Consider the following 14,743-nt stretch of genomic DNA (forward strand, 5'->3'; position numbering starts at 1 on the left):
TTCACACCTGTCTTCCCCTTTCCGCTCACCGCAGACCCTTGGGCTTTTATGTGGGCGCCGGCTGCCCGCTGGGGACATCCCGGGGCCCCCGGAGCAGGCAGAGCGATGTGGGCCAGGTCTCAGCCTGCTCTGTGGAGGGGCCCCTCCTCGGGCCGCGGGGGCCCGGCTCTGGTGCGCCGCTGTGGCCGTGGTGGGGAGAAGGCAGCCCAGACGTGCGGCAGGACGGGGAGCTGCAGCCCAGTGAGGGCCAAAGGGCCGGGCACCCTGGGGGCCGGGGGCGGGGGTGAAGGACCACAGAGCACTCACTCGCCTCCTCGTGGGAGGCGTCTCTGGGCCGTCACACCGAGCCCCCCAGGGAGGTCAGCCATGGCCCCGCACGGCCTTGTTGGAGGATGAGCACCCAGGGGGAGGCTGGTCAGTCAGCAGAGGGGAGCCCCGGGCGTCCTTGTCCTGACGCGTCCCCTCCCGCGGGCCTTTCGCCCCCCGCCCTGTCTCTGCCGTGCCAAAGCCACGCAGCTGGTGGGACGGTTCTGGGCCCTGACGCAGCCCTGGGCCGCGGCCAGCACCCGGCTCCTGGCCACACAGTGGGCTCTGTCTCCCTGGGAGCGGGTCGGAGAGGCAGGCGCTCCTGCGGCCACCCCACAGCTGGTCTGCTGTCCCGGTGAGTCCCTCTCCGCTCACCTATACCCCGGGCCTGGGGCTCGGGACCTGCCCCTCTTTGGGGTGGGGGCGATGGGCTTGTGGACAAGGGTCCCCTCCTCCATGGGACGACTTCCTGAAGGGCCCCCGGGTAGGTTTAGAGGATGGGATGGGTGTTACCTGCCTGTTGGGGCCCAGCGAGCACTGCTGCTCACATGGCCTGGAGGCGACACTCCAGCAGGCAGGAGTGTCTGTAATTGAGGCCTCGCCCTGGACAGGGCACGGGACACCTGGGTTAGGCTGGAGACCCATCCTGAGGGGCAGCCAGGTCTGCCTGTCTTGAGTGCAAAGGGCCTGTGACCATCTCCTGTGAGTGTGTCATTGCAGGCAGGCCACAGGACCAGTGTGCTGGCCTGGAGGGTGTGGGCAGGGGTCCGGGCTGGCTCGAGCTCCAGGGTGGGGCCCAGGCAGGACTGGCTGCGGGACTGCAGGGCGGGTCCTGCCTGGACACAGTGACCCCCAGGGGCTCCCAGACCGTCTTGGAGGTCGCTTCTCCTCCCCGGCCTTGTCTCCCGCTCTGTGATGCATCCCCCCTGGGGAGGTCCACGCTGGGGAGGGTGGATGGGCGCTGTTTCCCCTGAACGCTGGGGCACAGCAATCCTGGTGGAGCCAAATGCCTGGAGCCTGCTGCACTGGCCCAACCGGGCTGGGCCGTGAGCTGGCGCGCCTGATCCTCTGCCTAGATTGAGGGGCCCCCCAAGACTCGGGCTCTGCAGGGACCCAGGGCCTGGCCCGGGCGCTGGGGCCCTGGGTGCCCTGCAGCACCTCCTGCTCTGTGCAGGGGGCGCACTGGCCAGCGGGCCTTTGGACCCTCCATTCCCGCTGCCTGGGCCCGCAGCGGGGGCGGGGCCCGCGCCTCCTGCTTCTGCTGGCATCGGCTCCGCGGGGTCCCCAGGGGAGAGAATGTCCCCTTGTGTCCATGCAGCCTGCGGGGCACGCGGCACCGGCACCTGCTTCCTGCTGGGGCACAATCGCCCTTTGGATGCAGAACGGGGTGGCCCGTGGCTTCCAGGACGCAGGAAGCCGATCCTCTGGCACCGCCCCCAGGCGGGGGGTGGGCAGGCCTGGAGTGAGGCGGGGTCCACAGGGCTGAGTGGGGGCGGAGTCTGCAGGGCTCAGTGAGGCGGGGCCTGCAGGGCTCAGTGGGGGCGGGGTCTGCAGGGCTCAGTGAGGCGGGGCCTGCAGGGCTCAGTAGGGGCGGGGTCTGCAGGGCTCAGTGGGGGCGGGGTCTGCAGGGCTCAGTGGGGGCGGGGCGGGACCGGCTGCCCGTGAGCCTCCCAGGGGCAGGCGGTCCTGGGCAGAGGTGGAACGGAGTGGAAGTGTATATCTGCCTGGGGGACCTCAGGCATGAAAGTGTGTGCGTTCGTCCTGGTCGCCCCATTCTCCATCCCGACTGTGTCCTTGGATGCGCCGGCCTCGCTGTGCCGGGACTACCTCGCCTCAGCACCCGGTCTGGTCACCGCTGCGTGTCTGGCCCTCAGGCCTCCACTGCTCAGACACCCCTCGCTCCCGTCGCCGACCCGGGACCCCTCTGTGCTGCGGGGAGGGGAGCGGACTCAGTCCTGTTCCTTGATGCAGCCGGGGCCCCCCAACTCTGTGCAGGAAGCCAGATCCCATGTGGCGCAGGGCAGCCCACCCGAGGCCCCGCCCTCGCGAGCCTCCTTCAGGTGCATCCTCCTGGGAGTGGGGCAGCCCCCGCAAAGGCTGCCCAGGCCACGCTGTCACTCCTGCAGGAGCCTGGACTGTGGGCGAGCGGGGCTGGGAGACCAGCCAAGGTTTAGGGATTCAGGCTTCGTGGGGCTAGGGGCCCAGGGCAGGGGCCGGTGGGGCCTGGGCTGCGGTCAGACAGCCTTGCGGAAGGGGCCCTCTGCATGGTGGCTGAACCCAGAGATGCTCCCTCCTGTTGGGGGTGGCCAATGCCTGGGGCAGCAGTCTCCCCTGTGCCTCCCCTCTGGGCTTCAGAGGCCCCCCTTTCTTCACCGCACCCCTAGCCTGGCTTCTCCCCTGAGTGTGCTCCCTTTTCTGGGGACCCGTCAAGGAGGGCACGGATCTTCCTCCATCCTTGTGTGGGAGCCGCGGCTCTTCAAGTTCAAAGCCCTGCCCCTGAGAGCAGACCATCAACCCCACCTCGATTCCTTTCTGCATGGAGCGGGCAGGGCAGGGCCACAGCGTGGTGACCTCTCTGGCCTCCTTGGGGTCCCTCTTACTACCCCGCTAGCCTGTACCGCCCCTGGCTCTCTTGCGGATAAACGTGTGAGCTATTTGGGGTGCCTATTGGTAGGGGCATCTCTGCTGGGCCTCCCGCACCCCCAGCCTTGCTCAGGAGCCTTAGGGGCAGGGTGGCGGGTCCCCTCCCCTGCTGGGGCCTGGAGTGCGGGAACTTCATGTGCAGGAGACCAGCTAGGGCCCCTTCTTGGGTCAGCAGGCTGCCCCTACCTCTCTTGGCCACTCCCCCGAGTCCCCTGGCCCTGCGGAACCCAGTCTGAGAGCAGCAGCCTGGCTGTCTTCCTCCAGAAAGCCTCTGCAGGTGTGTGGGGCAGATGAGCGAGCTTCATGTCCCTCCGCAGCCTCTTCTGCATGTGGTGTCTGCAGGGCTCCTGTGGTCGAGGGACCTCTGTCTGGGGACGCTGAGCCCCTCTTTATCCCAAAGCCTGGGGCCTGACTGTCCCCTTAGCAGCCTCCTGCTGGGCGGGCGCTGTCATGGAGGCAAGCATGTGGGTGGGCAGGGTCCAGGGGCTCTGACACCAACCAGCTCCCTCTCCCTGGGTGATGCTGAGGAGAGGAAGACATTTGAGCTGCAGTGTCGTCAGGGAGTGGTTGTCCTGGACCGGAGGCGGGGCACGTCAGGGGCCTGGGACAGGGTGGTCTCTGGGGTGGGCACGGGAAGGTGGGTGGGACACCGGCACCAGCAGAAAACCCTTGCCCATCTGGAGGGACCAGCAGGGAGCCTGGAGGACTGCCCCGCCGCTGACCCGCTGACCCAGGGTCCTCGCCCCACCCGCAGAGCATGGGGACCCCGCGTGTCCCCGCGCGGACCGTCCTTTTCCAGCGCGAGCGGACGGGCCTGACCTACCGCGTGCCCGCGCTGCTCTTCGCGCCCCCCGGGCCCACCCTGCTGGCCTTCGCGGAGCAGAGGCTCAGCCCCGACGACGCCCACGCCCACCGTCTGGTGCAGAGGACCGGCACGCTAGCCGGGGGCTCCGTGCGGGTGAGCGCGCTGGGGGGCGGGTTCGGGAACCGCGCGGACGGATGTGAGACGCGGGACTGAGGCTCGGCCCCTCCCCGCAGTGGGGCGCCCCGCGCGTGCTGGGGACGGCGGCCCTGGACGAGCACCGCTCCATGAACCCCTGCCCGGTGCACGATGAGCGCACGGCCACGGTCTTCCTCTTCTTCATCGCCGTGCGTGGCCGCACCCCCGAGGCCGCGCAGATCGCCTCGGGCAGGAACGCCGCGCGCCTCTGCTGCGTTACCAGCCGGGACGCGGGGCGCAGCTGGGGCGGCGCGCGGGACCTCACGGCGGAGGCGGTGGGCAGCGCTGAGCAGGGTAGGTGGGCGCGGCCGGGCCTGCGAAGGGGCGAGGGGCGGGGTGTGCACCCGGGGCTGGTGGGGGGTGTCGGGCTGGAGGACCCGCCTCGCCCAGCTCCCAGCCCCAGCGCCGCCCACACCACCTGCCCCGCCGTCTGGCCCTGTGCCTGGGACCCTCAGCCCAGCGGGCTCGTCGCATTCCTGAGCCTCTGCGCCAGCCTGCTGGCCCCAAGCCTCGGACAGCCACTCTTTTACCCCTTCCTCCTCGGCCTCGCCCCCCACCCTGCCCGCCTAGGGTTGCAGCTGGGCAGGTTGGCTTGACCCCAGAGCTTTCCTGTTTTCTTGCTGTCGGTTCCCTGAGGGCTGACCACCCATTGCCCTCTAGGGCCACCCTGCCCCTGGCTTGTGGGTGATGACCCAGGGGTCACTCACACTCTGGCAGGTGGGAGCTCTCTGCTGGTGTGGACCCCACCCCAGGGGACTCGATCTCATTGCTAGGAAGGGCTGCCTAGACCTTTCAACCCTCAGCTGCCCCTCTGCCTGGGCACACTGGGTCACCGGGCACCACCAGTGGCCATACATCCATGCTTGGGGACCGGCCACCTGCTGACCCTCTGAGAGCCCAGCCCAGGGCCGCCTAGGCTCGCAGCTCCTGCTGATGACCCGAGAGGCTTATCCAGCCTGGGGGAGGGGCCCAGAGGAGCCGAGGGTGGGGGCTTCCTCCCGAGCTGTCCCCTAATGAGAGGCCCTGGCCCCCCATCCTCCCCATCCCCCGGGGTGGTGGTGCTGCCTGCCTGCGGCCACAGCCGCCCCCTCCTGGGGTGACCGGGCCCCTCCTTCCTGCAGACTGGGCCACGTTTGCCGTGGGGCCTGGCCACGGCGTGCAGTTGCGCTCTGGCCGCCTGCTGGTGCCGGCCTACACCTACCACGTGGTCCGGCGGGAGTGCTTCGGCCGGATCTGCAGGACCCGCCCCCAGTCCTTCGCGTTCTACAGTGATGACCACGGCCGCACCTGGCAGCGCGGGGGCCTCGTGCCCAGCCTGCGCTCGGGCGAGTGCCAGCTGGCCGCGGTGGACGGCGGGCGGGCCGGTGGCGTCCTCTACTGCAATGCTCGGAGCCCCCTGGGCAGCCGCGTGCAGGCCCTCAGCGTGGACGAGGGCACCTCCTTCCTGCCCGGGGAGCTGGTGCCTGCCCTGGCCGAGACCGCCCGGGGCTGCCAGGGCAGCATCGTGGGCTTCCCGGCCCCACCCGCCAGCGGGTGGAAGGATGAGGGGTGGTCCGCGGGCACCAGCAACCCCCTCCGCCTTCCGCACCTCTGTCCTGGGGCCAGGGAGGCCCCAGAGGAGGGCACTGGAGACACCCGTGGGGGCGGGGGGCTGGGTGGGATGGAGGGCTGTGGCAACGGCCCCAGGGAGCCTGGTGAGAACTGGGGCTCCTGGGCCTCAGTGCTCCCGGGACCTCTTGCAGCCTTGTCGCAGAGCCCCACGTGGTTGCTGTACTCCCACCCAGTGGGGCGCAGGGCTCGGCTCCACATGGGTGTCCGCCTGAGCCGGTCCCCGCTGGACCCCCACAGCTGGACGGAGCCCTGGGTCATCCACCAGGGCCCCAGTGGCTACTCGGACCTGGCATCCATCGGGCCTGCCCCTGGGGGCGTCCCGACCTTCGCCTGTCTGTTCGAGAGTGGGGCCAGGGTCTCCTATGAGGAGATCTCCTTCTGCATGTTTTCCCTGCAGGAGGTCCTGGAGAACGTGAGGCTAGGGGGAGTGCACCCCGGCCCTGGAGACAAGCCTGGAGACAAGCCTGCGGGGCGCTGCCAGCCCTCCTGATGGGTCCCTGTCTGGGCCCGGCCCTGGTGCCCAGCAGGGGCAGGGCGGGGGACGGGGTGGTGGGCGCTGGGAGGCGGGAGTAGAGGTCCAGTGGGCAGGGGGCTGCCCCCAGGTGGCCCGCGCCGGCCTCTTCCAAGGCTGACCGCGGGCTGGGGGCCTGGGGTGGGAGGGGGCACGGGGACTCTTAGTGGAGCACACAGGGCTCAGTTGTCAGTGCGGCCTTCCTCTTTAACCTTGCTTGGCTCACGACTTTCTGGCTTATGGACGAGAAATAAAGGGGTCCTCCGTGTCTGTCCAGGGGCGTCTCTCCTCAGTTCTTTCTACTTCGAAGCCTGGGGAGAGTCCCCAGGGCTCTAGACACCCCGGATCCCATTTGCAAAGTCTGCCCGCCTTCGCCAAACTCCGTGAGGCCAGAGGAGGAAACGCCCCAGAGCCGCCTGCAGGGGCGGGGGGCGGGGGAGGGGCGGGGGCAGCTGCCCACCCTGGCTGGGTCCCCGCCCAGCACCTTTCTGTTTGCGCTTCTTTGTAACATCTGCCTTTCCGGTTATAGAAATAAAATACACTCATAGAAAACTTGGGAAACAAAAAAGTGATGCACACAGATTCCCTTGCTCACCCCACAACTATGATTATCTCTTTGGCATTTCTTTCTTGAAGAAATTCTTTTTGCAAAGCGTGACTTCACTTTAGCTTGCCGTTCACTGCCCTCCCCGTTGGCCGCGTTTCAGGCCCCGACGCCCCGTGTGGAGGGCCCTGCAGGGACCTTCTGGGCTGCTCGGTTTCCCTGGTGGCCAGTCGCACACGGTGAGCACCTCTGGGGCGTCCTTTACCTCCTTAGGCTGGCTTCTGGGCAGCATGAATGTCTTGCACTCTCTTCCCAACACTGGGGGTGTCCAGGAGACCTCGGAGCAGCAGAGGGCCCAAGGGTCCCCAGGGAACTCAGGACAGCCAGTCTCTTGGGAGCCAGGAGGCGCCCACCCCCCCATTGCTGCCTTCACTGTCAGCCCCCTGCAGGGGCCGCCCCCTTTCTGGGGTCACCCCTAGGCTCCAGGCAGCGGTGGGATGGGGGTCTGGGGCCCCTCAGAGCCCTGAGCGTGTGCACCCAGTGACCCCCACCCCCGAGCAGCCTCAGCCCCCTGGAAGAACACCCCTTCTACCTGCTGCCTTGGGGCAGTGGCTTGAGGCCACTTTTCTGTTTTCAGGTTTAAGCCCCAGAAACCAGCACGGAGGGCAGGTGGGGCTCTCCGGAGGCCCAGAGGTCACAGGTGCATGTGGCTGGTGTCCTGCACTGATTCATGCCCCCGCAGCCCCCAGAACCTCAGCTTGTGACTTGTTTGGCAGCAGGGGTGGGTGTGTGCAGACGCAGCTGAGATCAGGACTGAGAGGGGGCCAGCAGGAGCGAGCGTCTTCACGGAGGGAGACGACAGTTGGGGGAGCACCCTCACAGTGGGAGAGGACGGTCGGGGAGCACTCTCACGGGAGGGAGGACAATCGGGGGAGCACCTTCACGGGGGGAGAGGACAGTCAGGGGAGCACCCTCACGTGGTGAGAGGATGGTCGGGGAGCACCCTCAGAGGAGGAGAGGACAGTCAGGCGAACATCCTCACGGGGGGAGAGGACAGTCGGGGGAACACCATCATGGGGGGAGAGGACAGTTGGGGAGCATCCTCACAGAGGGAGAGGATGGTTGGGGAGCACCCTCAGAAGGGGAGAGGATGGTCGGGGGAGCACCCTTTGGGGGAGAGGACGGTCGGGGAGCACCATCACAGAGGGAGAGTACGGTTGGGGTAGCCTCCTCACAGGGGGAGAGGACGGTCGGGGGAGCACCCTCGGTGGGGAGAGGACGGTTGGGGGAGCACACTCACGGGGGAGAGGATGGTCAGGGGAGCCTCCTCCCAGCGGGAGAGGACGGTCGGGGGAGCACCCTCGGGGGAGAGGATGGTTGGGGAGCACCCTCACGGAGGGAGAAGATGGTCAGGGGAGCCTCCTCACAGGGGGAGAGGACGGTTGGGGAGCACCCTCGAGGAGGGGGAGAGGACGGTCAGGGGATCTTCCTCATGGAGGGGGAGGGGACGGTCAGGAGAGCACCCTCATGGTGGGGAGGATGGTCGAAGGAGCACCCTCACGTGGGGGAGGATGGTTGGGGAGCACCCCTCGGGGGGAGAGGACGTTCAGGGGAACACCCTCACGGAGGGAGAGTACGGTCGGGGGAGCACCCTCAGGGGGGCAGAGGACAGTCGGGGGAGCACCCTCAGGGCGGGAGAGGATGGTCGGGGGAGCACCCTCATGGGGGAGAGGACGGTTGGGGGAGCCCTGTGTGGATGAGGCCGGGACTGAAGCAGCCTGGTGCACAGCGCTTGGATGCCCAGAGCCCCCAGTGGTGGGCGGCAGGGAGACCTTCCCTGGAGCCTCAAGAGGGAGCACATCTCTGGGCCATCTGACGGGGGGCTTCCGGCTCCAGAACTGGGGTGACTGATACCTGCTGCTCGTGTGAAACTGCTGCTATCCCGCCAGGGTGCTCTGGGCCAGCCCCGACCATCATGCCTCTGAGTCCTGGCCCAGTGTCCCAGCTGGTCCCGCAGGCACACGGCCAGCCTTCTTCTGGATGAGCCCTCCACCTACGCAGGCCAGCCAGGGCAAGAGTCCTCTCAAGCCGGCAGAGCTGGCCCTACCGACCCGGCCGTCCTGGAGCTGTGGCTCCCTTTGCTGGCCCCGTCCTGGCTCTCTGCTGTCCAAGCTGTTGCTGCGGGCCTGGGTTAGGGAATGACACCCTCGGGCAGGGAGACAGGCCGTGGGGAGCGTCCCTGGGCTCAGGACGGCCGGGCCCCCCAAAGCTTTCTCTGCACTCAGGCTGCACCGCCCGAGCCTGGTCTGTCTGGTGCCGGGGGCTCAAGGCCCCTGTTGTCAGGGGGCTCATCTGGGCCAGGCTCGCCCTGCTCTCTGGGCCTGGGTCCCGCTGTTGGCTTGCAGGGGGTCATGTGGGGCCTTGGCCCTGCTCGCGGATCCAGGTGACTGTCCTGGGTGAGTGCCCCGCTCCCCGTTCCCCAGGGCCCCCAGTCCTCAGGAGTTGCCCCTTTGCTCCCTGCCTGCCGAGGTCCAGCCCCAGCTGATCCAGGGTATTCGAAGGAGAGACGGCGTCGGCGACCTATTCAAATGGTAATTAGAGATATAAAGAGTAATAGAATGAGGATAGCTCAGTAGGAAAATTCAGTGGAGAAAAGAAGCTGAGTAGCTTGGTTTACGCGGAAAATCAATATAACCCTTGACACCAGGTTAGCTCTGACCACGGAGGCCGCAGGCGCCCTCTCAAATAGTGGAAGGTGCCCCACCTTAGACACCTTCTCGAGTGGGTCTTAGAAGCCCAGGCAAATAAGTGGTCGCAGAGGATATCCACACTCCAGATGGAGACTCAGCCGGAAGTTAAGGAGAAGAATGACATGGGGAAACCAAGCGTTGGTGAGCAAGGCCCGTAGCTTTATTTTTAACAGGGGCTTTTATACCCTAAGTTACACATAGAGGATAATAGGGGATGCAAAGTCAGCAGTCTTTGATTCTTATCAAAAACCAGGGTTTCTTTCCTGCAAATTTATCGTATACAAATGGTTTAGGTGATTTACATCATCTTCTGGCCAGAAGGCCTACTAACATTTTATGACTCTTGACAAGGACTTATCAACAAAGACTTATTTTCTCTAAGAGTAATTATTTTAAGGTTTGGCGCCATCTTCCGAAGATAAAATTGCATTCCTATAGGGTGGATGTGTAATGGGTTTACAACAAAGGAAAGAATTTATTACCTTAAGGGTCTAAAGTTACTAACACCAAGGCCACTACTTATTTTTTCTACATACCAACTATATTAATTAATACACATTCAAGGATACAATTCAGGGGATGTGAAAACTTGGCAACAAGCATTGGCTCATCAATGAAATCCTTTACTAGTCTTATTCTGACAGTTTCTAACTCTCTGAGAGGCTCTAAGCTATTTGAATATCTTAAGCTTCCCGTGCCTCTCGAGGCTGGGAGACTGTAAACAATCGTATGCATAGCTGTAGGAGTCCGGGTAAACTTGTCAGGCGAGTTAGAGAGCCATCTGAGGGGTTTGGATTTAAACACTCCTACTTGCCCAGGAACTTTATGAATTGGAGCTGTAAGTTAACTCTTTGACAGAGAGAGCGAGATGGTGGTGGGGGACAGCCCCCAGTAAAGTCAGAGGTGAGAGCACAAAGCAATAAAGTAGGCAGACTCTGGTTTTTTGGGGGTAGATGCTCGAGAATATCCAGGGAGACTCCTGAGGCTCGATCCCGCCTTTGCGTATGCCGAGCCTCCTTCCTCATGACCTTTGTCACGAGTGGAATGCCTCACCGGCTCCCGGCACCTGCCCGCTTCCCTGCACCCCCAGGCTGCTCTGACCCAGGCCTCTCAGGATGGCCCTGCGCTCTGCTGGCCTCCTCCTTCCTCTACCGGACTCTACGGACCGGCCCTTGGGCCATCCCCAGCTCCGTCATGGCCGCAGTGTGGCCCCCAGGTGGGTCGGGCCTCCCTGGGCTTCTGGTGCAGACTGTCTGTTTTGTCATTTTCTCCCGGTGTTGTTCCTTCCGTTTCCCTTCCTGATCTCAATGGACCAGCAGGACTTCCAACCTGAAATAGGCATAAGGTCCAGCAGACAGGATCCGGGCTCCCCCAGCCGTCAGTGTCCTCATCCCGGAATCTGTGAGCTCTGTGACAAAGGGACCCCACGACCGAGACTAAGGGCCTTGAGATGGGGATTACCCTGGGTTGATGGGCGGGCTGGCTGTTACCCCAGGGCTCTGAGAAGCAGGGTGGGGGTCAGAGGGGCAGCAGGTCTGTGGCGCTGGGTCTGCAGAAGGAGGCTGGCTGTGAAGCCAGGGCTGCAGTGGCCCCTGGGACCTGGGAAAAGCCACAAGCAGATTTCCTCCTGGGGCCTCAGGAAGGATGGACGGAGGACGCTCCGTCTCTGCCCAGCGGGGCCCAGAGCTGTGCCGTTGTGACTTCCTCCCAGCAGCCACAGGAAACCAGGACAGTCACTGGCTGGGTGCCTGGTTCCGTTGCAGCGCTTCTGGGGCCCACGGGCCTGAATGCTGCCCTGCTCGCGGACGCGTCTGACTCTCTCCTGTGTGTGTTTCCATCATTTACTGTCTCTGTGCTTCATTCTGGTTAGTTTCTCTTAACTTTTCTTCCAGCTCACTAGTTGTGTCTCTGCTGGGATTAACTGGCTGGAAGCTACTGCCTCCTGCCCCTTTGGTTGGGCTTCCCTGGTGGCTCAGATGATAATGAATCCGCCCGCCGTGCAGGAGACCCAGGTTCGATCGCTGGCTTGGGAAGATTCTCTGGAGAAGGGAAAGGCTACCCACTCCTGTATTCTTGCCACGGACAGAGGAGCCTGGCGGGTCGCAGAGTCGGGCCCAGCAGAACAACTAACAGCCGTGTGTCTGTCTTCTCTCCTCCCTCCCCTCCCCTGTCTGTCTCTCTCTCCTTCTCTGTCTCCTTCTCTCTCCTCTCTCTCTCTCCCTCTGTCTTCCTGGACTCCAGTGCTGTGCTCCTTTTCCGTATGTGCACAGAGGGGAAAGAAGAAAAGATCTGCAAGGTTTCCCGTGTGTTACATGCTTTGTATGTTCCGTTCCACTTAATAAAATTAACCCCCCCTGTGAAGTGGGTATTATTTCCATTTTCCAGATGTGGAAATTGAGGCTCAGCGGCTTGTGATGACCTCACAGGTTGGGGTAGAAACCAGCTTGCCATCCATTTGGTGGTTCCCACATGGTTCTTTTTTGAATGTTTTCCACTGCGTGTGATTAAAGCAATTTCAATGGCCACAAGTGCTTGTTTTAATCAGTCAACTCAGAGTCTCTCCCCACCCCTTTCTGCCCTTAAGATGACAGCGGCCCGCTCCCCTCCTGGGGCTCGCAAAGGAGGGAGTAGACTGGAAGATCACAGAGGTGCTTCTTTTTGTGCCCGACTGGAGCGGCTGCGTGTCTGTGGTCCGGTAGCTGGCGGCCCTCGCGCGGAGGTGCTGGGCTGGGCCTGCCCCTGCGGTCTGGGGCTAGCGCGGGGCCACTTCCCCCACTAGACCTCCATCCTGCGTCCGTTTCCTGTGGAGCCCAGACAGCAGCACAGACTCACATCCTGGCTTCTGCCTTCTCATTGCTGGCTCTACAGGTTCAAGAGCAGGGTCGTGCCCTGGGCCAGCCTGTTTCCTGCTGGGCACATGCAGAGGGGGACAATCACATGTTGTTGTGATTATTATTGCTGCTGCAGACAAAGCTGCAGTGCGCCCCTCTGAACGTCTATCTTTACAAACCGAGACTCTCCTTTCTGCAGGATGGGTTCTCAACTGTGGGGGTGATTGAGCAAAAATCTCCGTAGTTTTTTATTTTAATAGATGATAGCAGACTATTTTCTTAAAAGGAGCGGTAGTTCACATGCTGTGCCTGCAAATGAGAAGGCTGCTGTCTGGCACACTCTTTTCCTTGTTCCCGTTTGGTGGGCACACAGTGGCCCACCCTGCCCTTCCCAGGCGACCGTGACCTTGCGCGTGCCCTTGTCCCTGCGTGGATCCATGGGGGAGGGGAGCGTGTGCCTTCCCTTCCGTGTCCTCTGCAGGCCCCCCTCCACCAAGCCTGGTGGAGGCGGGGAAGCAGTCTCTGCCAGGGCCCCCAGCCTTTGCATCTTTCTAAACCGAGACCGTCCCCCCTGGACACTAACTCCCCCGCTTCGTCCCCACCTGTTGGCACCTGCCAGTCTGCTTTCCGTCTTTACGGTTGGCTGCTCTGAGCACTGCAGGTAAGCAGGCGGCAGGTGTCCATCCCCTTCTGTCTGGCCCATGTCACTGAGCACTGTGTCCTCAAGGTCCATCCACAGTTAGCACGGCTCAGAACTTCCTCCCTGTTTTCTCTGTCGTGTGGACGGGCCGCACTCTGTTTATCCCTCGTCAGTCGGGACACCCGGGTGGCTTCCATCCTGTGGCTACTGCAAACAATGCTGCTGTGAATGTGGGTGGACAGAATTTAAAATTAATTTAGGTTTTAAGTGACTAAATAATAGAATTTGATAGTTGGTTTTTGGAATTCGGACTGATATAAAAGCATAAAAACAGAAGACGATTGTGGATTTTGCCACTGTGGGTTGGGGGAACAGTAGTCCAGCTGCACCTAAGGCAGGGACCCCAAAGGGGACCCCCTCCCGCTCCCAGATCACGCCCTCAGGTCAGCCACGCTTTGCCCGAAGGAACAGTAGGAGCTGAGTCTAGGGGAGCTGGGACCCTGGCTGGGTTGAGTTAAGGGACCTGGGGAGGCTGGTGGGTGGCTCCGGTGGCCAGTGGCCAGGCCACCAGGGGCTGGCATCTCCAGGGCAGTTGGGAGGCTGGGGCCACCTGCCTGGATGTGTGCTCAGAGCCACTGGGGCCTCTTCCTGCCCGAGGAGCAGGCGGCTGAGAGCCTCCTGATGCTCAGATGACCGGGCCTGAGGTGCGGGGCTGAGGGGGTGACACGTCAGAGGCGGCCTTGACCTGTGGTGGGCGCAGTGTGCCCCAGACCACAGTGTGGGGCTCAGGGATTACAGACATGGGCCCCCCGTCAGCAATGGGGCAGACCATCTGGGTGGAGGTACAGGGCCGCAGGGAGGCTCCCCCCACCTCTGTGTCTGCCTTCAGGAGGGTCCCCACATTCTGAAGCCTCCAAACACGTAGGTACCTCACCCAGACCGCAGGCACCTCCCTCCATCCACAGGGGACCGCAGACCGCAGGGGCCTCCCTCAGTCCACACAGGACCGCAGGCCCTAGAGGCCTTCGTCCACGAGGGCTGAGGGCCCAGGCCCCGCCCCTACGGCAGCCCCGCCTCAGTGGCCTAAGCTGGGTTCCCTTGGAGACCCTCGGCCACAGCCCCACCCTCCGCCAGCAGTCCCGGGGGGACCTGGGGCTCCTCTGCTGAGGTATCTGGCGGCCCCCACAGCCCAGCAGACTGGGTCAGGAGGGCGCAGGTCGGGGGGGTGGGGTGCTGAGGAGGGGCGGGGGGGTGGGTGTCCTGCCGGGAGGTCTCCAGTGGGGGGCGAGGTGGGGGATGTCCTGCTGGGCAGAGGGGCTCCAGGGTGGGCTCGGCTGGCCGCGCCGGGAGGTCTCCAGCGAGGGGCGGGGAGCCCCGAGGCTCCCGCCCCCCTTCCCTCACCCCGCGGCTCTGGAGCCGCGCAGACGCTGCTGCAGGGACAGGCCCGATGGGCCGCGTGGGTGGGGGTGGGCGCGGTGCCGGGCGCCGGGGCGAGCGGGGACGGAAAAAGTGAGTGGGGCGCGGGGCCGCGTTACGGGAAGGCGGATGCTCAGCGCTGAGCGCCGCTCTCGGTCTCGCTGAGCTGGGCGACGCTGCCAGGCGCCGGCTCTGCCCGCCCGCGGCCGGGCCACTTCCGGCCCCCTGCTGCCCGCTCTTTTGTCTTTGAAATCTTTCTAGTATCAGTATGAACGCGAGGTCTTTAATCCTGCTCAGAGTGTGTGAATCAGGGAGATGTTCAGTGTTCACTGTGGCGTCTCTGACGCTCGAGCGGCCCCCACGGCTCCTGACCGGGCTCCAGCCTGCAATGCACCGTGGGCTGGGTACCCCTGCACACGGTGGCCCAGAGCCAGTTCGCCCAGAGTCCAGGCCTGGGGGCCTCTGCCTCCCCGGGCCGCCCCACTGTCTGC

The 14,743-nt window shown here is 64.2% G+C and overlaps 1 protein-coding gene across 1 annotated transcript; it reads left to right on the plus strand.

The window, feature by feature from the left end:
- The first annotated feature begins 374 nt into the window (after nt 1-374).
- On the plus strand, nt 375-6,123 carry NEU4 (neuraminidase 4). Its single transcript, XM_019958310.2, has 4 exons — nt 375-661; nt 3,704-3,907; nt 3,988-4,243; nt 5,071-6,123. Exons 2-4 carry the CDS (start codon nt 3,707-3,709, stop codon nt 6,048-6,050), a joined length of 1,437 nt encoding a protein of 478 aa, XP_019813869.2. The 5' UTR covers nt 375-661; nt 3,704-3,706; the 3' UTR covers nt 6,051-6,123.
- The last annotated feature ends 8,620 nt before the right edge of the window (nt 6,124-14,743 follow it).

The sequence above is a fragment of the Bos indicus genome, chromosome 3, assembly GCF_029378745.1.
Source record: "Bos indicus isolate NIAB-ARS_2022 breed Sahiwal x Tharparkar chromosome 3, NIAB-ARS_B.indTharparkar_mat_pri_1.0, whole genome shotgun sequence".
Lineage (NCBI taxonomy): Eukaryota > Metazoa > Chordata > Mammalia > Artiodactyla > Bovidae > Bos > Bos indicus.